Raw genomic sequence first — 26,264 nt, forward strand, 5'->3', positions numbered from 1 at the left:
TCTCTGTGAATTAGCTGGGGTAGTTAACAAGGACAAAAAAAGGGAAACCTAAATAGAGGAAGTAAAACTAAAGATGCAGAACACTAGAAGAGGAAAAGTACATATGGATTTCCCCAAATCAACTTCCTTTTTAAGATGGAGAAAAAAATCACATCACTTTTTATTTGTCACACTGCTTGTATTTACATATTATGATGTAACATGTCGGTACTTCCCCATTGTAAAATGCTTCATTCCACACTTCGAATGTGAACGGTCCTGAAATTAGCAAGACATCTCCGTAGCCGCCTCGTGTGGAAGTAAATAGCATGTATATGATCCAGATAACATTTCTTTTCATGCTTTTATGCAGTCCAGTGGGTTCCTATTTACCTTAGCACTAGTTTCTAAGTGAAGGACTTCAACCCTAAACACTGCTTTAATACAGTAACCCATAGCAAGTGGCCACCACTTATTAGAATAAAGTATATTTCAGGTTGTTACCGTTTAACTGATCTGAAACAAAGCTGTTCAGCGTTAGGGAATTTGTTCCTTTGCCTCATTGCCACATTAATGTAGCAACTAAATAATAACCTTTATTCTTCTGTTCTAATTTAATTATGAGGGTATATAATGGTAGCTCCCATTCTAATAAAATTGTACAGATAAAGCACGATGTACAATATCCTGTGTTTTTATTTTTGCTCTCCTTAATGTTAGTAGCACAGCGTTATCATTTTACTAGAAAAAAAAAACCCTTTTTCTCTTTCATATTTATTAGGATTATCCAGACTATAGGTACCCTTTTGATGTTGCTTTGATATCCATCCTTGGAGTTGAGCAGCATCTGGAGGGTCCTGCTTTGAATCATAGACAGTTGAGTGAATCATAGAGTAAATAGTGTGCATTTCCCTTACTACTTACTTTAGTGCTGCAACATCAGGTTGGTAACCAATCTTTTCCCTGAAGTGAAAGATTTTTAAAATTGTTGACTACAAACCAAATTAAATTAAGATGGATGTGTATTTACCACTAGAAATGTATGTAGACAGATCTACATAAAATAAAAAAACTAGCAGGCTACAATTAAATATATACAGTATGCTAAAACCATATGATAACAAAATTCATATAAGATCATTGATATTGATATTATTGATAAATAAAGTAACAGTAACAGATAATATTCAATAGAACCCCCGAATCCTTCTCGAAAGATTCAGCCGAATACCGAATCCAATCCTAATTTGCATATGCAAATTAAAGGTGGGAAGGGGAAACCATTTTTACTTCCTTGTTTTGTGACAAAAAGTCACGAAATTTAACTCCATGGCCCTAATTTGCATATGCAAATTTGGATTCGGTTCGGCCGGGCAAAAGGATTCGGCCGAATGCTGCTGAAAAAGGCCGATAATATCCATTCATTAAGTCGTGTATAGTTAAAATATAGCATTGATGGATGTAATCCTTCCTTACCAAGTAGCTAGACATCCATGTTAACATACTCCCCATTTATTTTAAATTGACTAACTCATAGTATATTTCATTCAGCAAAAAAAGTTTAATGACTCACAAATAAGATGAATCAATTACAGCTATATTATTTGAAACAACCAATAAAATTTAATATTTGCCCTAACAATAATTACCAGGCAAGAAAAAGAACCTATAGCTTGAAGGGGGCTTAGGATTCCACAGTTCACTTATCCAGCACACAGAAAAACAAGTCAGTTCTAGTGACTTGTTCTTCTCTTCACTGGATAAGCCTCTTTGTCGAGTCTGGTTGTCCACCTCTCTGGTTGAGTAAGATATTGAGCAGCACTGTATGTTCACTAATGGGCATAAAAAGAACTGTGAGCATTAATAGGTCTTTTGTTTCTATAAACCGATAATAGCCATATATACCGATGTACAAAGATAATTGCATGTTTATGGTGGATTTGTAAGCTCTGAGTTAAAGGCAGACTTAAAGGGATTCAGATAACTTTAGCTAAACCAGCCTTGTTATTTCTTCTCAGGTAACCTTGTTATTGAAAATAAGCCAACCACTGGTTTTACTCCTAATGTAGTGGTTGGGCAAGTTCCCCAAGGAGCGAACCATGTTAACAAACCACCTGCACAAATAAATTTAGCTCAGCTCCGACTCCAGCACATGCAACAGCAGGTGTATGCTCAAAAACAGCAGCAACTCCAAATGAGGATGGCCCAGCCACCTGGCCAGCACCAGAGACCATCTGCACCTCAAGTGATGCATCAGCAGGCAAGTGCAACCTCTAAGTATGGCCAGACCGATAATGTATATGCCCATTAATAATTACACATTGTTATGAGTGCTAAGTGCAATTTGTGAACACATTTATCATGGCTACCCATTAGGCAAAGAATTTAAATTGCATACTTTGTATGCATTTGTCTTGTTCTAAATGTTTGGATATAACAACGTTGAGCCCTATTATCCAGAAATCTTGGCACCTGGATTTTTACTGTGATTTTGTTTACCACACCTTTAAATCTTGTGTAAAACAACCATATACATTAAATCAAATAATTTTTAAACCAAATTTACTTTGCCACTAATATAGCGTTATGCATCTTATGTGGGTTTTTCCCATATCTGTACTACTTTTATGTCTATAAGTCGTTGTTACTAATTTCATAGTCAGTATTGTAATTTATTATGCCTTCATTTAGAATGTGAAGTTCAGTCCTCTTTCATATAAACACATTTTAGTAGAAATCAAGTTTTTAATTAGTTGGTAATACTAATTTCTAATTGCCTTGCATTTTAAAAATAACCCCAGAAAGGTGTTGTAGTATCAGTTAAAGCTGATGGTAAAAGCCCTCGCTAAGAACCCTTGATGACTAATTGGAGGCTCTGTTTGACAGTCTGTTTTTTATGAAACCAAAACTTGCCTCCAAACCTGGAATTCAAAACTAAGCACCTACTTTGAGGCAGCTGGGAGCAACACTGAAGGGGTTGGTGAGCAACATGTTGCTCCCGAGCCACTGGTTGCGGATCACTGTTGTAAAGTATGATGACAGTAGAAGTCACTTTGGCTTCCTATGATCTTTATAAAAGCATTCTGCCTTTGTATAATCATAAAACTCCTTGATCACTTGTAATATTTTCAAGTTTGTGTTAATTAGATTACTTTAAGACAATTGTGCAAGTGGTTACAGTTTTTCTTTATTCTTTTATTTTACTTTATAATAGCTTTGCGGTTGTTTTTTTTTGCAGGCAATCATTGTTTGGAAACAGGGCAGTCTGTTTTTCTAGGCTACAGGCATTTTTCAGTAGCAGTATGCACAAAATGTCTCTGTCTTAAATATATTGATAATGGTTTGAGTGCAGAGGACTCTTGTATTTTTCTAGGCTACAGTCAAGTGACCTGACTGCACCTGAGATTCCAAGCTGTTCGGATAGAAACCATTTTAAAGTGTTTCTGATCCGTTCCTATAAAAATAGGAACCTGTCTGTATCAGTGAAAAGAAGCTGCATGAGAAATAAGCAGCTAAAAGCCACCCCCAGCCTGCTGAACCTTAGTAAAGGCGACCCTCCAACACCATTAAATCATTTTCCTGAGTTATTTCTATAGGGAAGTGTCAGTATCACGTTAAGCATTGTCTAACCCACCTAGGTTGTTAATCGCCCGTGCAGCACCTGGATATACGTTGTGTTAGTGATGTGCGGGTCGAGAAAAACTTACACACTGCCTCCGTAAACCCGCACCCAACCCTAACCCGACTTTCGCTCCTATTTGTATACTTGCGTCAGCCACACCCCGCTGGGATGTCACAGAAGAGGACAGGGCATGCTGGTGCATGAGTTTATAAAAAGAATCACATCTGGCGGAAGTGGAGCTCTCGGAGTTCGCCGGCGGGTTGGATGCAAGCTGAAGTTCTGCACGTGCTGCACAAACTTTGTGTGTCAAGTCAACCTGAACACGCCTGATCCACGGATCTGCGGGCTTTGGCTCGGCCCACACATCACTACTGTGTGTGAGCTGTTGGCCTATACAGCAGTTGGGCAATGCTGCAAGTAATGCATGTATTCATTTTACATCACAGAATATCTATTCTATACTGATAACCCAGCAGGCTAATTCCATGAAATTAAGATGTTCTACTGAGATTCTGTTTGACACTACCATTGTTTTAATAATTTTTTCAAGTAAAGGTAATAAACATTATTTTGTAATTGCAGCCTCCACGGTTAATAAGCATGCAGAGTATGCCGAGGAATAATATGAACTGTGGCCCATTTCAAGCACATCAAATGAGAATGGCACAAAATGCAGCCCAGAATGCTGCTAGGATGTCTGGTGTCCCTCGTCATAATGGAATGCAATACTCAATGATGCAGCCTCATCTCCAAAGACAAGTAAATATGATACTGATTTACTTGGCACTGAGAGTCAGTTCAATTGTCTTTTTAATACTGTGTAGAAGCAGACTTTGTTTTTAAAAAGACTTAGAATCATGAAGTACAGTTAGAACACATCGCCTGACTTACAGTAGTGAGTAAATAGGAAACAGTTAAATTGGCTTACTTTATGCACAGATATTGTCATGGTTTCGCTAAAATGATGTATGAGTTAGCATCACAAACAATAGCCAAATCTTTTTCTTAAACTAAGGAAGACATCCTTCTTTTGCCATTTGGAGCTGTAATGGAACAGCTCATTATTTTTATAAATACCATTTCTTTTTAAAACCCTTGGATCCCTAGAGAATACCAAATTAGTTTATTCTCAGTAGACAGTCAACATATTCATTATTTTTCTCTAACAAAACCTCCTTGGAGTTGAACTCCAATTTTTCTGGAAGTCTAGCAAACATATTAAGAACACTGTAAAAATATGAATTGTTCTTGTCCAAAATGTTGTTTGTTTATTAAATGTTATGTAATGTTCAATGCCATAAATTGTTTATGATAATTTAATGTTTCGTAGATGGATTATAGTTTTGATTACCCTATCCATCTTGAACAGCTTCCAAACTGGAGCACAAGACATTTCAATTATCATCACTAGCTTGTAGTCTATACACTTGGCAATAATTTCAACAATGTAAGAAAAATGCAGTCAGGCTATCTTCATTTACACAGATCACCTTTTGCTGTGTAGGAAAATGCAAGCTTGTAAAAGTTAAATGACTCTTCACTGTTCTCTTTTAGAGGGAATTTATCCATAAATGTTTATTGTGTTTTGGATTAAGTTGAGTTTAGGAGCCAACATATTAATGGAATTGTTCAGTGTAAAAATAAAAAAAAATGGATAAATAGACTGGTGCAAAATAAAAAATGTTTCTAATATAGTTAGTTCGCCAAAAATCGTAATCTATAAAGGCTGGAGTGAATGGATGTGTAACATAAAAGCAAGAACACTACCTGCTTTCCAGCTCTCTTGGTTTCCACTGATTGGTTACCAGACAGTAACCAATCAGTGACTTGAGGGGGGCCACATGGATCATAACTGTTTGCTTTTGAATCTGAGCTGCATGCTAAGATCAATTGCAAACTCACTGAACAGTTATGTCCCATGTGGCACCCCTTCAAGTCGCTGACTAACTTTGAGTTAAGGTCCCCATAGGCGCAAAGATTTTTCTTTAGTGAAGACCAATTTTACCGAAATCTGACCAATCCTTCAATTTATCGTGAAGTTAGTGGGAATCGAACAATCGTACATCTTACGATTTTTGTCCATCTGTCAGAACATTGATTGGCCAGGTTTAAAAAATGTATTGGTCCTAGTGCAATCTATCTATGTTTGCAGGGCCAAGCAGGCAGCTACCCTCAGTTTTCCTGGCAATATCGCCTGAAATGGTCTTTTTAGTTGATGGACAAATCGTTCAATTTAAATGATCGTTTCGAGATAATCGTGGTCTCACAATATCGAAAAAATCTTTTAAAGATCTTTACATCTATGGCCAGCTTTAGAGAGCTGAAAAGCAGGAAATTGGGGTTTGCCTATTATGTTAGACATCCAGTTACTTCATACAAAGGACCTAGAGTTTATCTTTGTTTTGTATTTAATTATAACTGTGCAATTGTCGTGTTCTTGTACAATCTTGCCTTTTGATCACCACAACCCTCATTGATAGATATGCAGTCAGTGGTCAAAGCATCCTTCCCGACCTACAGTGTCAGCTGTTTGTCTCCCTAAGTGGTATGGTGTTCTTTAGACCGTATTCTTATTTACAACTCTAGGCCTTAGGTTTGTAGTCTATGTAGATCATATACACTGGGAAAATGTGCACCTGGGAGTAACCGGAAACAATAAATCAGTTTTCTTCAGCAAGCTACAGGTATAACAATGAAAGCAAATGTTTGAGTGGTTGTTGAAGGTTATTGCTCTTGTGCAAATTTGCTCTATGTGAACCCTGTAACTTTGCTGAGACCACTGTAACACCCTGATGGTTAGCACCTGTGCACTCTAGTATACATATTTGGGGGGATAGCCTTGCTTCAAACTCCAAACCAGACTGAAAATGTGTCCTTCCATTAAAGGGCAACTATTGCGAAATTTAATTTAAAGGGATACTGTCATGGGAAAAAAAATTTTTTTCAAAATGAATCAGTTAATAGTGCTGCTCCAGCAGAATTCTGCACTGAAATCCATTTCTCAAAAGAGCAAACAGATTTTTTTATATTCAATTTTTAAATCTGACACGGGGCTAGACATTTTGTCAATTTCCCAGCTGCCCCATGTCATGTGACTTGTGCCTGCACTTCAGGAGAGTAATGCTTTCTGGCAGGCTGCTGTTTCTCCTTCTCAATGTAACTGAAGGAGTCTCAGTGGGACATGGGTTTTTACGATTGAGTGTTGTTCTTAGATCTACCAGGCAGCTGTTATCTTGTGTTAGGGAGCTGTTATCTGGTTACCTTCCCATTGTTCTTTTGTTTGGCTGCTGGGGGGAAAAGGGAGGGGGTGATAATCACTCCAACTTGCAGTACAGCAGTAAAGAGTGATTGAAGTTTATCAGAGCACAAGTCACATGACATGGGGCAGCTGGGAAATTGACAAAATGTCTAGCCCCATGTCAGATTTCAAAATTGAATATAAAAAAATCTGTTTGCTCTTTTGAGAAATGGATTTCAGTGCAGAATTCTGCTGGAGCAGCACTATTAACTGATTCATTTTGAAAAAAAATTTTTTTCCCATGACAGTATCCCTTTAAGCGTCGGCATACTGAAATAAGAAGTTTTCTAAATATAATCAATTAAAAATTCTCTACAGTTTCTGAAACAATAAAGCTCGTCTTCACTATTCCTCTCTCAGCATCTGTTTTTCTTCATTCTCTCTTCATGCAGGATTTGGGTGTCAGTTACATCCAATATATCTTATAGGGGGGCTCCTTTTGCCTATAAGATGTATTAGAGCTCACTATTATAATCAACAGAAATCATGTCTCTCTACATGCAGGATTTGTGCAAAAGGCAGTTATTTTGTTAGATTTGGTTTGTACTAGAATCTGTTATTTGAGTGAGCTCTAATTCATCTGATAGGAAAGGAACCCCCCCCCCCCAAAAAAAGATGTTTTGGATATGTCAATGATTATCTGACACCCAACTGCAAGAAGACAGAATGCAGAGAAACAGATGCTGAGAGAGGGATAATGAAGATACACTTCAGACACACTCAGAAACGATGCAGAATATTTTATTGGTTGTATTTAGAAAGTTTCTTATTTCAGTATGATGCTTATATTAACATTTAAATCATATTTGTATTGTTCCTTCTTTTTGTTGAAAAGTGAGCTGTTTCATTCATTGCTGCCTCAGTATAAAAAACAAGAATGTGCCAGTGCATTAAACTCTTTTAGATATAGAAGGAATGTGCTTTAAAAAGTAGTAATTTTGGTTACTTTATTGAAAAGCTCTTCAAAAACCCTACTAGCCCCTCTCATCTGTTCCACTTCCTGCTGCCTTCTTTCCCAGGCTGTGCAGGGGAGCCAGAGGCAATCAGCACAATGCACTTTAGTGTTTGTTTATCACATACTCTGGTTTTCACTCTCAAACAATTGTAGAAGCCATTTTGTTTAAAGGGATCCTGTCATCTAGGGGCAGCTGGGAAATTGACAATATGTCTAGCCCCATGTCATATTTCAAAATTGAATATAAAAAAATCTGTTTGCTCTTTTTTAGAAATGGATTTCAGTGCAGAATTCTGCTGGAGCAGCACTATTAACTGATTCATTTTGGAAAAATTTTTTTTTCCCATGACAGTATCCCTTTAAGGTCTGTTAATTAGCTGTTTCTGGACATTGTTCCGAAGTGCAGGTTTTAGAAAGGTATCGCTTTCAGTAGCAATTGGCAAATAACCTTTTCTCTCTTTAAACATAGAAGCCCTTTAACCCAATGGTAGTATTGACACCTGTGGAAAATGATTATGCTTGGGATATACAACATTATGTATCTTCAGCCCTCTTTAGATGTTGCCAGATGTAAATGTTTTAATGGTGAATCTGTAATGTATGATGTTTAATACAATTCAGTTGCATAAGTTTTATATTTATTCAAACTCATTTTTCCTGGACTCTTTTTTTCCATCAGCATTCCAACCCAGGGCATGCTGGCCCATTTCCAGTTGTTTCAGTACATAACAGCACAATCAATCCAACTAGTCCTACAACAGCAACCATGGCAAATGCAAATCGGGGACCAACCAGCCCATCTGTTACATCTATAGAACTTATCCCATCAGTAACAAACCCAGAAAACCTTCCCTCTCTTCCAGACATCCCACCAATCCAAGTGAGTATGGCAACTAGTGAGTATGGCAACTGGACTAGACTTATTGAGGCTAAAGGTGGCCATACACGGGCCGATAAAAGCTGCCGACAGACCAAGTCGGCAGCTTATTGGCCCGTGTATGGGGGCCCCCGACGGGCTTCCCCGATCGAGATCTGGCCGAAAGTCGGCCAGATCTCGATCGGATGGGGTTAAAAATCCCGTCGGATCGCTGCCGCATCTGTTCGTTGATGCGGTCCCGCGATCCGACCGCCCGTTTGGCGAACGCTAGGATCCGATCGTTGGGCCCTAGGGCCCACGATCGGATCAGCCCGATATTGCCCACCTCAAGGTGGGCATATCGGAGGGAGATCCGCTCGTTTGGCGACATCGCCAAACGAGCGGATCTATCCGTGTATGGCCACCTTAAGTTGCAAATATAGGTACTAAATGGCAAAAGCAAAGTTGCCAACAGCAAACAATCCGCACTATGTTTTGAACAGTGTATTGGGAAATTAAAGCAAAGGTCAGACTGGTTTCTATTATATGTATAGATGTGCTCATAATATAGGTTTCCTAAGATTAGAGGGTTAAAAATGATTAAACACCACAAGGCAATGCTTATTAAAAGCTTTAAGTATTCACATTAATGGGGTTCGTTTATAAACAGCGGGCAAATCTGCACCTGGGCAGTATCCCATGGCAACAAATCCAATACATGCATTTATTGTTCAGGATGCAGCTAGCTGAAAAAACGCTTGTCGCCAATTGGCTGCTTTGCGTTATAATTTTATAATGTTTATAAATGTGCCCACATTATTGTATATGGTTGAGGTTTCAGATGTTTAATTCTAGCCATTTTATTGGTAAATCAGTATTATATTCTTGGCCCTATATACCTTTAATATTTAAATGACAATTGTAAACCTGGGGTCTTCACTCCTGGGATATGGCACACTGGCCCAGGGTACATTTAGGAGAGTTTGCATCTGCCATTTTATCTCTTCTTCCCATAGATCCTCCGACCAAGAAGTTTTGTAGTGTTCATGGCGCCCACTAAGGTGGCCCAGGGGACATAAATTGGCAGTTGCAAACTAGGCTTGGGCTACCAGGTTAGCAAATAGATCCGATGGTGTTTAGAGTATGTTGTGGAGATCATTATTTAAATTTTTCGTATCCCTTGAAAATATCTGGGGCATCCTGGGTAGGATATGTAATTCCCATAATTCATAAATGAAAACACGCTTTTTAAATGTATGGTCACTTAACAGGTGTTTCCTACTTTCTATTTTACCTCTTTCAGCTGGAAGATGCAGGATCTAGCAATTTAGACAATCTATTGAGTAGATATATTTCATTAGGACATCAGCTACCACAACCAACAAGCAATATGAATCCCTCCCCTGCACCTTCTGCAATGTCTCCAGGATCTACAGGTATTCATAATTCGTTCCTATTTTCTCTTTTTATTATTTCAGGTTAAATCATAAACCTAATGGACAATTACTTTTGGTTATTTGTAAATGCCTTGTTACACCATTGATAACACAAGATGTAATTGGTGCACAGGGTTTTAGAAGAAAAATTTGACTTTCTGTTAACAGATGCACTTGAAATGTGTTCCCACTTGCCATGTACACGGTGATGCTAAGAATCTGTACTGTTCCTGTTCTCAGGCTTGTCCAATTCACACACACCAGTGAGGCCTCCCAGTACGTCAAGTACAGGCAGTAGAGGAAGGTGAGTGATTTATATTAAAATGGGCACTTGTCATCTGCTATTTAGGAATAGTGTGTCTTCAGGCAAAAATGTCAATAAATGTGTTTTAATGATAAAGGTTCATTTACACCAAGAAATGAAAACAAGCTATATTCATTTACACTGTTTTATTTAATACCCTACTTTGAGAATTCTTCATGACTTGTAATACATATATTTAAAATACCTGTACCATAAGTACTATGAAAATACGTTTAGAAAACAGTGAAATTTGAATGAGATTAAAGAAATGTGCAGATCTTAAACCATATATGCAGACTAAAATAAAATAGGTCTGCTCTAAAGAAAAAAAATAACATACTGGATGGAAATAACCAGTATACATTTTATAATAATTTCATTTTACTGGTGCTATAAAAGCAGACACATAAAAATTGGTGTAGACATAATGTACACCGTATGGTCAAAAGTATCCAAAACTGCATATTCTCAGGTGGAACAGTCACATGCCTTACTGAGTTTTAAAAGAGATCTGTTAGATTTATGGCCAAAAAGAATGTGAAACAATATGCCAGGAAGCTGACCACTAGACTATGATCCTAAACATACCTCAAAGGCCAACACGTTCTACTTGAAGAATAGCAAGCTGAAGGCATTGGAATGGCCATTGAACATCTGTGGATACATATTAAACATTCAAGACAGCCAAGAAGAGGATGAACTTGTGGCCTACACAGAGCCCTCACTTTAACCCAATGTAATGCTTGTGCTTGTTGCCTAACCTCAATAATTCCTTCCCAGGAAAGCACAAGCTGCTATAGAATTAAATTATATTTGTTTCTGTATGAGATGCTGGACCAATTGATATCAGGATTATTTTTGTAATATAACATCCATATATATCGCATGCAAGCCATGTGTATTAGTGCATGCAAACAAGAAGCTTGCTTTCTGGGCTTCTGCATTACACAACGAAGTGGCATTGTAGCACAAGCAAAGCTTGGTTGAGAGCCTAAATTGTCCCTTTCTTATCCAGATTGTATGATGAAACGGGAACTGTCATCCGGAAAAATTATTCTAATACTATTTCATCACCTTTGTCAAGCAAAAGAAACTTTAATTACACTAAATAAATTTTCTGAATCTTGTTTCCTTTGGTCTGGGAGCCATTTTGTGCACACTTTTCAGTCCCCTCACACTCTGCAATAAATGGTACTAGTTCTTATGCCCTGTGCACGTTGTTGAAAATTACTAAAATCCGGCAAATTACAAAGTAAACACCATGGCCAGGGTTAAAATAGCCACAGCAATTTCAGACTTTTACCAAACGAGGATGGTTTCACATGGAACAGAGTCTGCAGATTAGGGGATGAACACTTACAGTATATTGTCTGTACACAGCAAACCTGCTGAACCATAAGGTATATGAAATTAACAAAACTTTTAATTTCATCATATCATCTGCCAAGCAGGAGCAATTGTCTACTGATCAGACTGATGGCATATGTACTGCATGGGGGTATTTGCACCGCAATAAAAGAAGCAATGCTGATTATTTGTGATTGTGACATTATTTATGCAATATATTAAAATATATTAAATAACCATCTCAAACTGTGGCTACATTTCTTTGCTTACTTACCAGTAAAATAAAAACATATTGAGTGTTATGCTTTTGGCTTTGTCCTGGAACATGGAGAATTCAGTCGTGTGTATTTGGCTTTGTTCTGAAATATTGCAAAGAGCTCTTCAGCCCCACCATACATTTAGTTGGTTTGTATTTGCTGATTGTGTATATTTATTTTTCAGTGCTCTTATTTTTTTAATCTTTTTTTTTTTTTTTACAGTTGTGGTTCAAGTAGTCGAACAGTTGAAAGAAATTCTTCCTTTAAATCTGACCCTGTCAAAGTTAAACAAGAACCTGGAACAGAAGAGGAAGTGTGCAGTTTCTCAGGACCAGTAAAGCAGGAGAAGGCTGAAGACGGCAGGAGGAGTGCATGCATGGTAACTGAAAATATATTTATTTCTACCAATTATAATCTCTTATTAGGCACCTATGTATTTTACTGTTTTGGTCTTTGTTTTGTGGAAACATTCGGTTATTCAGATTCTTAGCTATCGGTTATTCCTGTTAAGCCGTTTGAACCATTGTTTTAGCCTCCACTAGTTTTCAGCCTTGTTTCCCATGCCCTCCACAGGAAGTATGATAAATCTAATAAAAGAAGCCAAGAGTGCTTTGAAAATAAGTCCATGAAATAATTATTAATGGCATTTAAACTAATGTTTATCTGTTAACAAGGCAGATTACAAAATGCCAGCATATTAAAATGAAAAAATAGAGTATGGTATATTTACCCTTTATTTTTGTTCTTTTATTTGTCTGTTTCTTTAAGTATTCTCATATGTGCTCATATACAGATCGCTAAATCAGGCATTTTTCCTTTAGCTGAGCAGCCCAGAAAGCAGTCTGACACCTCCACTCACCACAAATGTGCACCTTGAAACTGATCTGGAGTCACTGGCTGCTTTGGAAAATAACGTGAAAACCGAACCAAACAACACAAGCCAAAGCTGCAGGCAGTCATCTCATGTTAGCCTTGTAAATGGGAAATCTGCAGTAAGAAATTCAATGCATCGACCGCCTAGGGGAGGTGGTGGTGGTGATGGCTCCAACAAAGATGATGACCCAAATGAAGACTGGTGTGCAGTGTGCCAAAATGGAGGAGACCTCTTATGTTGTGAAAAGTGCCCTAAAGTTTTTCACCTTACTTGTCATGTACCCACGCTGCTTAGTTTTCCAAGGTACATTGCATCATCATATTTGTTTACTTTCATATTCAGACTGCCTTAAAGGGAAAAAAAACATGGTTTATAAGTTATTCGCTTTTTATTCAGCGGCTCTCCAGTTTGCAATTTCATGTGGTTGCTAGAGGCCAAATGACCCTAACAACCATACACCGATTTGCATAAGAGACTGGAATATGAATAGGACAGGACCTGAATAGAAAATGAGTAACAATAAATGTATACCCTGCAGAGCATTTGTTTTAGATGGGGTCAGTGACCCCCATTTGAAAGCTAGAAACAAAGAAGGCAAATCATTCAAAAACTATAAAAAGAAAAAATGAAGACCAATTGAAAAGTGGTTCAAAATTAGCCATTCTATAATATAGTAAATATCAACTTAAAGGTGGACCACCCCTTTAAAAAAACAAAAAAAAAAGTTTTTTGTCAAACATGAGTGCATTTGGAGTAAGAGAAGGCCTTTACCCCTCTGCTTCTGTCTGTAGTGGTCTGTATTAACTAAGCTTTATTATTCCAATGCAACATTACTTACGCCTTTAAAGTTGTTAAATGTATCTCGCAAATTAGGTACAAAAGTGGATTTTACCAACAGGTTAATCTTCTAACTGATGTTTTGTTTCTCTTCAGTGGTGAATGGATTTGTACATTCTGCAGAGATTTGAATAAACCTGAAGTTGAATATGATTGTGATAATTCACAGCACAGCAAGAAAGGGAAAACCGTGCAAGGCCTAAGTCCTGTAGACCAAATGGTATGTGTGTGTTTTTTTTTATCCAAGGTATTGAGCAGTAGGAATCAAAATACAATCTACATATAGTTATAATAATGCATATGGTGAACCACCACAATTAGCCCTTGTGCTTAAATTCTTACCTAATAACTTAAGGCAAATGTTTAGGGTCTTGTAGGTTTACATTTTTTTTGGTGTGTAACTGTAGAACCTGGTGTGGGATAAAGCCTAAAACACAGTAGAATGTTAAAAACAACATTTAATAGTGGGTATTTCAACAATAGCAATAATAAGTAAGACAGGCAAGATATAATTGGACATTAAACCCGAATTTTTGAATGCTAACAGCCGATATGCTAATAGTTCTATGTCTTGTATTAACAACATGCATGTTAACCTCTATTAAACAAAGTTCGATAAAAAGAACTTGTAGTTTGCCACAGTGCTAGAAGAATGTGTAATTTCAAGATTAAATAATCTTAAAGGAACAGTAACGTCAAAAAATAAGTGTTTTAAAGTAATGAAAATATAATGCATTGTTGCCCTGCACTGGTAAAACTGATGTGTTTGCTTAAGAAACACTACTATTGTTTATATAAATAAGCTGCCGTGTAGCAATGGGGGTAGCCATTCAAAGGAGAAAAAGCTCAAATTACACAGCAGATAGCAAATAAGCTCTGTCTGTCTAATAGTGTTATCTTTTATCCATTAGTTAACCTGTGCCATATAGCCGTTTTTCAATTTCCGCCATTGCTCCACAGCAGCTTGTTTATATGAACAATAGTAGTGTTTCTTAAGCAAAAACATCAGTTTTACCAGTGCAGGGCAACAGTACATGATATTCTCATTACTTTAAAACACTTACATTTTTTGGTGTTACTGTTCCTTTAACATGAAACAAGGATTGATTTAAATTTTCCTAGAATAGAAACAGCGAGCAAAAAAACAAACAAAACAAAAAAAAAAAAAACGCAACAGTTAATAGTGCTGCTCCAGCAGAATTCTGCACTGAAATCCATTTCTCAAAGGAGCAAAACATTTTTCATATTTAAGTTTTTAAATCTGCCAGTGGACTAGACATATTGTCAGTTTCCCAGCTGCCCCAGTCATGAGACTTGTGCTCTGATGAACTTCAGTCACTCTTTACTGCTGTACTGCAAGTTGGAGTGTTATCACCCCCCTCCCTTTCCCTCCAGCAGCCTAACAACAGAACAATGGGAAGGTAACCAGATCACAGTTCCATTACACAAGATAACAGCTGCCTGGTAGATCTAAGAACATCACTCAATAGTAAAATACTATTTTCCCTATTAATTTTCCCTATTAATACTATTTTCCTCAATAGTAAATACTATTTTGGGTCCCACTGCGACACATTCAGTTACATTGAGTAGGAGAAACAACAGCCTGCCAGAAAGCAGTTCCATCCTAAAGTGCTGGATTTTTCTGAAAACACATGACCAGGCAAAATGACTTGAGATGGCTGCCTACACACAATATTACAGCTTATAAAATACACTTGCTGGTTCAGGCATAACATTTTCTATTGTCGAGTGAATCATTTGCAAAGTAATTTGGAACTAAAAACATCATCATAAAAATCATGACAGAATCCGTTTAAAAACGTAATTTTAGGAAAGAATAAATTCAGTGGGTTCCCTTGGTTTCTGGTTCATTCAAAAGCACTTGTTTTTCTCTGGCAGTGATCAGCCCATTTATAATGGTCACTATTTAGCAATGCTATCATTTCAATATGCATGCAGTTGTAGTTTGATACTGTTTATTTGTTTCACTTGTATGATATCATTAAAAATAAAATGCAAATGTAAGTGCCGAACAAAAGCACATTATTGCTTTTGGAATATTTGTTTTATGTTCAGGTATTGTTTGTCCTTTAGTCTTGTTTTACACTTTCTTTTTTTTGTCTTGTCTTTAACAAAGAAATGTGAGCGGCTTCTACTTTATCTCTACTGCCACGAACTGAGCATTGAATTTCAGGAGCCTGTTCCAGCTACGGTAAGTAGGATGGGAATAATATTAATTTTACCCAAAATGGTCAACTGCAAATCAGAATCTTTTTTTTAAAATGTACTAAATTAGTTGCCTTAAAGAAGAAGGAAAGCTACAGAGAGTTTATTGCAAATAGATTAGCCACAACAGTGCAAGCTTTAACATTGTATTTATTCTGTAGAATGCTTTACCATACCTAAGTAAACCGCTCTAGAAGCTCTCTCTGTTTAGGATAGCAGCGGCCATATTAGCTTGGTGTGACATCAATACCTGCCTGAGTCTCTCCCTGCTCATTCATAGATCTGTGCTCACATTAGGGAGGGGAGAGGAGCAAACTGAGCATGCTCAAGCCCTAGCCCTGGAGGTTTAAGCTGAGAACAGGAAGTCTAATACCTTTATACACAATAGGACAAAAACGCAGTGTTTCTTTTGACAGAGGACTTTGAGCAGCATTAATTTGAGGATTTACTTGTGTATTTATATAGACCTTTCTGATGACGCTTACTTAATTTTAACTTTTCCTTCTTCCTTAAAGGCAAGATTGGTGCCACAGCTACAGAGCCTTTAAAGAGAAACAGATACTACAATTTGCTTTCAATGTGGAAGCGGCCGCATTGGCTTGTTTTGGCATTTTCTTTATTTCATGAAAGAGTTCCAGCTGTAATGTAGCCAAAGATAATAACTTCAAAGCAGGGATATGCAGCCCAAAGCTCCACAGCTGTTGCTCGACAGCAGCCCTCGGCATTCATTGAAATGCACCTAGAGCATCAACTCTCCTTTACCACAACTCTCAAAAGAGCTCAATGGGAGGATATACTTGATGCACCCTGTGGGACAGAGGATAGCAATTCTCTAACAGCAAATTCACTGGCCTAGAAAAAATGTACTACAGAGGGAATATTACATCCCTGTAACAACTGCTGTGTTAGTACATAATAAAATCTTCTTGCACCAGACTGTTCAGACTAGAGGCCATTTGCAGTGTAAAAGTGGAACTTGTACCATGAGCACAGTTTAATATAAATTCTTGAATGTATTTTCATACTTGCAAAGTTCATTCAACATCAAATGCATTTTACTGTTCATTAAGCCAGTGATGTAGATGAATTTAACTTCAAAAAACCCAATCCTTTCTATTTGGCATAAACAACTGTACCTCATTTGAACGGATTCTTAAAAACTGGCAATTCCTATCACCATATGTCCCCACTCCCTTACATTAATTCAGAAACAGGGATTTCTTTTGTTGTAATCCTGTAGTGACTATATTTAGATTTTTATAAACAGACTACAGTTTAATACTTGATAAAATTTTGGCTTTAAAATCACTGTGGCATATTCTAAACGTGCAGCAGTTTTCAGTTTATCACAACCTGGCATCATCTCCCAGCCAAGCTTAGAAGCATGCAATTTATCCTAGCACATGGACATTTATGCTAAGGGTTAGGAACCTCCAAATGTATAACATTAATGAATTAATTCAATGAGTGTATGGATTTTTTTGTAGTAAAATATAATCCTTGTTTGCAGCGCTAAGTAGTTTTTTTATGGGTTTATTTGTTTTTTTTCTTTGCAGATACCAAACTACTACAAAATAATTAAGAAGCCAATGGATCTTTCTACTGTGAAAAAGAAGCTACAGAAGAAACACTCACAGCACTATCAAACACCCGAAGATTTTGTTGCAGATGTCAGGCTAATATTTAAGAACTGTGAAAGGTTCAATGAAGTATGTTGACCTTCTTAATTTAATAATAAAGGGTCCTAATATAAAAAAGTGCCAGTTTGCTTGACACTAAAGAACTATCTTACATGGTACAACATATACTAGAGTGCCATTTATACAGCTACGTTTGCTGACCCCTGAATGTCACTGAAAGCTGCTAGGATGGGTTCAGAGTGTTTATGGGTACCCATAGTGTTTATAAAGCAGCTGTTTGGGGCCCACACGCTTTCAATTTTTTTTTTTTTAACATTTACTACAAAAAAGCCAGTTTTACTATTTTTGGGCCATTTATTATTTTACGTAGCAAACAGCAGTTATAGAAACTGGTTATTTATATGTATCCACAATACCATGATTACCATGTAACATGGGAAAGTCAAATCTAGATCTCATTATCGTTGCTGAATATTTTATGATCTGTGGCACACAAAGGGATAAATAGTTGGTGTGACTCATAATCTAGTTTATTCTGCTAAACTGGAACAATCACTCTATGCAACCATAAAATAAGTGTTTTTCAAAACCGCTATCATGTCACTTTTGCAGTTTAGAACTGTATAGAACTGTGTTTGTAGCATTTATCAACTAAAGGCAGAAGTTGTTGCATAGTTATCTTGCTAAAACGATTTATTTATGTAGTTTTAGAACATTAAAACAGAAAAGGAACTCTTAACTCCCAAAATAAACAGGATCTCAAAGGTTACACACGAGGGCTGACAACCGTCAGAAAGTCAAAAAATGCTCAAAATTATAAAGAAAAAAGTACCCCGTAGGTAACAACCTAATCAGTATCCAGCATACGTTAAATCTCTTAGGATTTAAATAAATTAATTAAATAAGTAAGTTAAGGTGAAAAAAGTGCCCAATCAATTAATTAATTAATTGATCAACTACTTGATTTTAGAATAATTCATAAATACTATAAAGTGCCAATTAGTGCATAATATCCATTGAGTAGTTTAATTATCATTCTCAAAATAAATAACAATTCATGGTTGAACTCAACCAAAAAAAGCTAAAAAGATAAAAATGACAAAGTTCATCAAAGGAGTGCAATTAACTGGGAAAAGATGCTTGAATTAAGTGAGGATTATTAAAAACACATAAGAAAGGTATATTAAATTAATCAAGTGCTAGTATTTATATAAGGAGTGCTGGAAATTAAATTAATTGAAAGGATCCCATTAGATTAAAATATGACCACAATTGGGTAAAAATAATACCAATGCTACGGTCAGCAGAAAAGAGAGAGGATATATAGTGGATAATGTACCCCCTACTGTAATTTATAAAGATATTATGTTACCGAGGAGTTATGTGACCATATAAAAGCACGAGGCCGCAGGCCGAGTGCTTTTATACAGGTCACATAACTCCGAGGTGACTATTAATATCTTTATAAATTTTAAGTGGGGGGTACATTATCTATTATAATCTACAGTTTCTGGGTTCAGTTTTACTTTTTTTGAAGTGTCTCTACAAGTTGATTTTTATCTTTAACTGCAGCTCTTTTAGCTGTATTTACCTGTATTTTATTGTTGCTTTCTAAATGGCACACGTCTCCTGCAGCTGCCTCCCTGGTCTCGCTCTTTTCCTCACAGGATTCCTCTACATTTTCACTTCCCCTCCCGTCCACTATCTAAAGAATCGCTCCCCCTCTGTGTCACATAATTTTCTTTTACCGGTCATGCAGGGAAGGAGGGGGAGCGAGTGGACGGGAGGCAGAGCGAGACTTTGATAGTGTAAGGGAGGCAGAGCGAGGTTTAGGCAGTGTAAGGGAGGCGGAGCGAGACTTCAGACACTGGACGGGAGGGGGAGTGAAAATGGAGCCGAATCCTGTGAGGAAAGCGACATCAGGGAGGCAGCTGCAGGAGACTTGTGACAGGAGTGAGAGATGCGATGAAGGAAAGAGAAGCCCTTCATCGCATAAAACGGGTAAATCCGTTGTGGGAAGTGAGGAAATGTGGAGCCCGATAGCGGTGGGAAGCAAGGCAGCAGCTGCGAGTGCTGTCTCTTTAAGCTTATAATCGGCGCGTTCTGACGAAAGAACGCGCCGTTTATAAGGATATAATTTACAGTCTGGTCCCATAGGGAAATGACCAGACTGTAGATTATAATGAAATATAAGAAGGTGGAGTTGTCCCAAAACTAACTGCCTGTTGTTTTCTAAGTCTGGGACACCACAAAGAGGAAGGCAGGACAGGGTAACCGAGACTGTGGCCTTGGTATATTAACTTGCCCTGATCTTAAAGAGACTAAGTTATCCCTAATAAGCCACAAATCACCGGCCCCTTAGAATGGAAGGATGATTGTTTAAGATAAAAGAAAAGACCGTAGCAGTAAGGATTAGATCCAACCCCAGTAAAAGCACCAAGAAACAATAATTAAAATACAGGATTTGAGCGACTCGCCAACGCGCGTTTCGCTTAATAGCTTTCTCAAGGCGTAGTTTTAGAACAGCCATGGCATTCAGGTAGAATATCCTTGATTAATAGAAAATTATCTGTTTCTGTCAAATCTTTTGTCAAATTTTCATTAGTGCATCCGAATAAAATGAATACGCCATGACAGTACAAGGGCTGCTTATGTCTCCATATTGAGTGGTGGATTTTCAGGAGAAACATTTGTATCATTTACATAACAAAGTCGATTACCAATGATCTAGAATAGCACTGTTTGTGACAAGGTCCTTGAAATATAAATATGATGCAAGTTTTGATTCAGGTCATTCTTACAGGAGCAGTTTAGAGCCAGATCTGCTTTAAGCAACTAACATTTTAGTTGTTGTTAGAACAACAAAAAAAAAAATCACAAATTGATAATAGAAAATTGCTGACTACTCTACATTAAAAGTAGGTTTTTAGGTGAACTGCCTTTTTTACCAGTTCTTTCTAATCACTTTACTGTATATTGACTTTTGAATTGTATTGTCTTGATTGGTTGAATATAGGTTAATATAAATAGTCCCCAATGACTGCAAAAAACAATGTGTTTTCCCCTGCAATGTATAAAGAGATGACTTGGATTTGCAAATGACAATCCTCCAGCTATTTCTCCCAGCTACATTGACAGCCTAATAATGATGGCATTAGTAAAGTATTATTTAAAAAAAAAATAGTGAACCTCCAACATTTGTAAGGAATGTGAACCTTGCAGGCCTGTAGTTGTTAAATAACATCCTCTAGAATCATCTGGAAGCATTTTTATGAACACTAGGAATATATACTTCTACGTTTTGGTTCAATTCTCATCATCCCTGATATATTGCCTAATTTCACACACAGGCTTGTGTTGCTAATCTGTTTGCTTCAGCAAAGCAGCAATTTTTGTAGGCGATAACATTACCACTCTTGCCTGTGTTTTTGACCACATACTTAGCAGGGACTTTTAACACGCATATTGCTAACCATTTGGTTTATTTTCCTTTATAAATGACCAAAAGCACTAGTCAACTCCTATCTTCTTCTAAAACTATTGAAAGGGCCTGTTTATTTACTAGACAGGCCAAGCAACAGTTTGGGCTTATCTGACTTGTACAGTCTTTTTTTATTTCAGACTATAGGTATCTAAATGCTAGAGTAGGGCTTGTCGGACTGATTTTGGTCAAGTTTATAATGTTTTGCCGGAATCCATCATTGTTTATAAAAAGTTGCAAGCATTTCAAAATTTCTTAGTGCTGTGATGCAGGACTTTCCATGGCTCCAGCTTTACCCATTGTGAATTCTGTTTAACTATGCACAAATAATTGGTCCCAACTAACATGACAAAGATGATTCCCGCAGACTGCTACACGTGGTCTGTTGTTAGATTTCCTTTATACTAGCATATATTATAATTTGTGGCAGATTTTGAAATGCTCTTTGTGGGTCTCCGTAATTTCCAGAGGAGACCTAAATATAGCAATATTTTGTTAGTCCAAGTAATACGGTGAGGGAACATAATGTGTAGTCCTAGTAAACTGTGTTGCAGAAAAATGGGGTAATGGAGCTAAAAGTGCCTACAGCTTAATGAAAATAAAGTAAATAAATCACTTTTCTTTGCAGGTCATTTCATACATTAAAATTTGTAGTGTATTATGCAGAGGACCTAAGCCTCAAGACAATATGTGAAAAAAGCATTCTTACACCAATCCCTGGTTTTATATGGTGCATAAGTTATGCGACAATTAAGGCAAATCTAAAATCTAGTTCTTGACAGCTGTCATGTCTGCTAATGTGCGAGATGACAAGTGAAGCAGTAGATATGTCACATTTATCCGTAAAAATCCTCTGCTGCTATAAATTTGTAGATTTTCAGACACCCAAAACCATAGGCATAGAATTTGCTTTTTTTCATGGATTACACATCCTTCCTGGCATAGCAGATTCTTAATTTTTGGGCATTGACCAAGTGTAATCCATCACATGTATCCATAAATATTAAAAATTGGCAAACAATTATCATATTTTTATAGTTTTATTAAATTGATGCAATTTGTTGCAAAAAGTGATACTCACATTTAAGACCTGTATAGCACTCCTCTGACCAGTAGAGCATTCCCAGGATTTTTTTTCTTTTTTAATTTGATGCAATCTGGTTATAATTTTTTTTCCATGTTATGACCTTATTTGGTCTTAAACCATACTTATGAAGCTTAGAATATATTGAATTTATTTTTTTGACTCTGGTGTCCTTTTTAGATGATGAAAGTTGTTCAAGCTTATGCAGACACACAAGAAATTAATCTACAGGTAAGCTTCTAAAAACATGCAAACTTGGCAAAGTTCTGTGCATAACCCAAGTTAAACTCTCTCTTCTTTTTCCCCACAGAACGACTCCGAAGTTGCCCAAGCAGGGAAGGCTGTTGTTTTATATTTTGAGGAAAAACTACCCGCAATCTACCCTGACAGGACCTTCCAACCATTGCCAGAGTTTGAAGCAGAGGATGATGACGGAGATGTAACAGACGATTCAGATGACGATGATTTTGTTCAGCCTCGTAGAAAACGACTGAAGTCAGAAGAGAGACCGGTGCATATAAAGTGATGAGCACGGAACTCTAAAGATTTTGTGTAGAGATTAAACAAAATTGACAATGAACTTATTTAAATGTTTCCGGAATATCATCACTCCTGCATCCGCCATCTTCATGAAGAATTTGGCAGCTTTTAGACAGTATTAGATCAACAAACATTTGTACAGATAAAGAGCAATCTTTCAAGGAAAAAACTGGGGAAATTTGTCACTTTGTTTTTTTTAGGACTGTTGGACTCCTGACCCTTGGAGCAATTCTTGCATTTTCTCATTTAGGTGAATGTTAAAGACTTTGGTTGTGTTTTTTTTTTCCTCCCCCTAAGCAGTTCTCTGTACAGATGTATAAGTGAACTCGGTGATTGTGTTTTCTTGTTGATCTTTCTTTGTTGAACATTGGACCATTACCTTCAGTTAACTGTAATATATTTTCTTTCCCCACCAATGAACTGCTCTATAGATTAATGGGGGGAAATGGTACATTATGTGTACTTTGGGAGGGCTTCATCATCATTTTTTTTTTTTTTATTATTATTATATTTGAGCTTTTACATTGATTATCGGGATTGGAGTGTCCTTCAAGACTTTGAAATATATTTATATATTTTGTGAAGGAATTGGTTTATCTTGGTCGACCCTACAGTAACTTTGTAAATACAAGGAGGCGTCTCTGTGTTCATATATTCATTATGCATTAATTTGGGCAACAGGTTGTCAACTCTTACTGTTGTCTTGCATCTGACCTGAGGAAAAATAAATGAATATCTGGTTAAATATTCTTGATTTTTTTTATCCTGTTTTGCAACAGCGAAAGGATATAAGGGAATACATTTAACCTACAGTATATTTATATTGATCCAGTCTTCCACATCGTTTTCAAAATTTATATCAAATGTATACTTTTGTTATGCTCACAGGTTTTTGTATACAGAATCTGGCAACAGCTTTCTTTTAATTGTTACAAATCCAGTCTATATATTTCTGATGGGTCTGGATGCCATTATTGAAAAAACTTTCTTCTAGAAGAAAATTAATAAATCGATACTACTTTTTTTATTAAGAAAGCACTTAGCCCTTCTGTCACATACTTAATGTGTATCTAAATCTTACATATGTGGCATTTTCCAGATTTAACATATGTCATTAAAATCCACACAGCTTTAACACAAGATTGGTCTGATAGTAAAATAAATATGAACTAGCCTAAGCTGCTGTTGTGGTTACATATTTAGTTTTCTCTAATGGCCTTTAGTCTCTATCTTTAGTCTCCAATTATAACTTGTTTGAATTATGCTACAATTGTCCTTAAACTCATTTGTGCAAAAAACATGCAAATGTTTACATTTATTTTTTTTTTACTTTTTGCCCTAACAGTGTTGAAAGTGCCCATTCTTTATTGCATATCAGTTATTTTATTGCATTTTCACTTCTGCATTGCTGTTAATTGCTTCCTTGTGGTTATAATATGTTAACTGTACATGTAGCCACTGACATTTGCATCCAATCTCACAGTGCAATTTTTTTTATTGGTTTTATTCCATTCCTCATTGTTACTTGTGTTGTTCGTTGAGAAAAAAAATTGCAATATTTTTATTAACAAAACACGTGTTTTGTAGTCCTGTACTTAAAGGGATCCTGTCATCAGAAAACATGTCTTTTTTGAAAATGCATCAGTTAATACATAGTTACATAGTGACATAGTTAAATTGGGTTGAAAAAAGACAAAGTCCATCAAGTTCAACCCCTCCAAATGAAAACCCAGCATCCACACACACACCCCTCCCTACTTTTAATTAAATTCTATATACCCATACCTATACTAACTATAGAGCTTAGTATCACAATAGCCTTTGATATTATGACTGTCCAAAAAATCATCCAAGCCATTCTGCAGACTTCTGCACTGAAATCCATTTCTCAAAAGAGCAAACAGATTTTTCTATATTCAATTTTGAAATCTGACATGGGGCTACACATTTTGTCAATTTCCCAGCTGCCCCTGGTCATGTGACTTGTGCCTGAACTTTAGGAGAGAAATGCTTTCTGGCAGGCTGCTGTTTTTCCTTCTCAATGTAACTGAATGTGTCTCAGTGAGACATGGGTTTTTACTATTGAGTGTTGTTCTTAGATCTACCAGGCAGTTGTGTTAAGGAGCTGCTATCTGGTTACCTTCCCATTGTTCTTTTGTTTGGCTGCTGGGGGGGAAAAGGGAGTACAGCAGTAAAGAGTGATTGAAGTTTATCAGAGCACAAGTCACATGACTTGGGGCAGCTGGGAAACTGACAAAATGTCTAGCCCCATGTCAGATTTCAAAACTGAATATGAAAAAATCTGTTTGCTCTTTTGAGAAATGGATTTCAGTGCATAATTCTGCTGGAGCAGCGCTATTAACTGATTCATTTTGGGAAAAAAGTTTTTCCCATGACAGTATCCCTTTAAAGTAGAACAAGATCCTAAAAATGAATGTCTAAAAATGCCATCTTTTATATAATGAACTTACTGCATCATCCTAAAGTTCCAGCTTTGCAATAGCATGAACGATCCAGGACTTGTCACAGGGTCACCATCTTGGAAAGTGTCTGCGACACTCGCATGCTCAGTGCGCTCTGAGCAGCTGTTGAGAAGCTAAGCGTAGGGGTTGTCGCAAATTATCAAACCCAAAAATGAGGTTGGCCTGTAATATAAGCTGATGCTACAGGGCTGATTATTACATTATCATGCTAGTCACACTGGTTTCCATTCTGCCATGTATTAATTATCTGTATTAATTACTAATCAGCCTTTTATTGTGACATGTATATTCTGTGTACTGTATATTTTTAGTTGGTCCCTATGCTCAGTAACGGACATCAGCACATAGCATGTGTAGTGAATCTGCAGAAAAGAAGATGGGGAGCTACTGGGGCGTCTTTAGAGGCACAGATCTTTAGTGCTAAAGGGCTGTGGTTGCCTTTGGCTGGTTCCGAAGACCAAAACATAATGTACAACATTTCTGGCCTACGTCTTTACTTAAAATTTAGTTCTCCTTTAATATGAAGGCCAGGGGTTCAATGAACCATTTATCAGAGTACCTTAAAGGATAAGTAAACTTTTAAAACAAGTGAATGTAAAATTGATGCGAGTGCTATTCTAAGCCCTTTTGTCATTTACATTCATTATTTATTTTCTTTTTATTCCAAGATGTTAAGGGATACATGTGCTGTTAATATGAATGAATTTTGTTCCAACAGCGCCACCTGCTGGTCAGTTTCTGACCAGTCTGACCACCAAGTAGTCAAGGAAATTGTCAGGAGAAAGAAAGAGGCTGCTCTAATTGTTTTCTTCTGCTTAGGAAAACAATTAGAAACCCTTCTCAAATCTTTCCTAAGCAGAAGAACATCAGAGCAGCCTCTTTCTTTCTTTCTCCTGACAACTTCCTTGACTACTTGGTGGTCAGACTGGTGGGAAACTGACCAGCAGGTGGCGCTGTTGTAACAAAATTCATTCATATTAACAATACATGTATCCCTTAATATCTTGGAATGAAAGCAAAATAAACAGTGAATGTAAATTAT

At 36.9% G+C, this 26,264-nt stretch overlaps 1 protein-coding gene across 2 annotated transcripts in view; it reads left to right on the forward strand.

The window, feature by feature from the left end:
* Nucleotides 1-23,484, forward strand: part of trim33.L (tripartite motif containing 33 L homeolog) — a 77,452-nt gene extending 53,968 nt beyond the window's left edge. Inside the window, 12 exon segments of one of the 2 annotated variants that reach the window (NM_001095608.1) lie at nucleotides 1,998-2,239; nucleotides 4,184-4,360; nucleotides 8,534-8,734; nucleotides 10,014-10,146; nucleotides 10,387-10,450; nucleotides 12,277-12,433; nucleotides 12,876-13,231; nucleotides 13,862-13,985; nucleotides 15,906-15,980; nucleotides 17,551-17,703; nucleotides 22,380-22,430; nucleotides 22,510-23,203. In NM_001095608.1, the coding sequence (NP_001089077.1) occupies nucleotides 1,998-2,239; nucleotides 4,184-4,360; nucleotides 8,534-8,734; nucleotides 10,014-10,146; nucleotides 10,387-10,450; nucleotides 12,277-12,433; nucleotides 12,876-13,231; nucleotides 13,862-13,985; nucleotides 15,906-15,980; nucleotides 17,551-17,703; nucleotides 22,380-22,430; nucleotides 22,510-22,725 (1,949 nt within the window). In that variant the 3' untranslated portion in view covers nucleotides 22,726-23,203. 2 annotated transcript variants of the gene reach the window in all.
* The last annotated feature ends 2,780 nt before the right edge of the window (nucleotides 23,485-26,264 follow it).

This window comes from Xenopus laevis, chromosome 2L, assembly GCF_017654675.1.
Source record: "Xenopus laevis strain J_2021 chromosome 2L, Xenopus_laevis_v10.1, whole genome shotgun sequence".
Lineage (NCBI taxonomy): Eukaryota > Metazoa > Chordata > Amphibia > Anura > Pipidae > Xenopus > Xenopus laevis.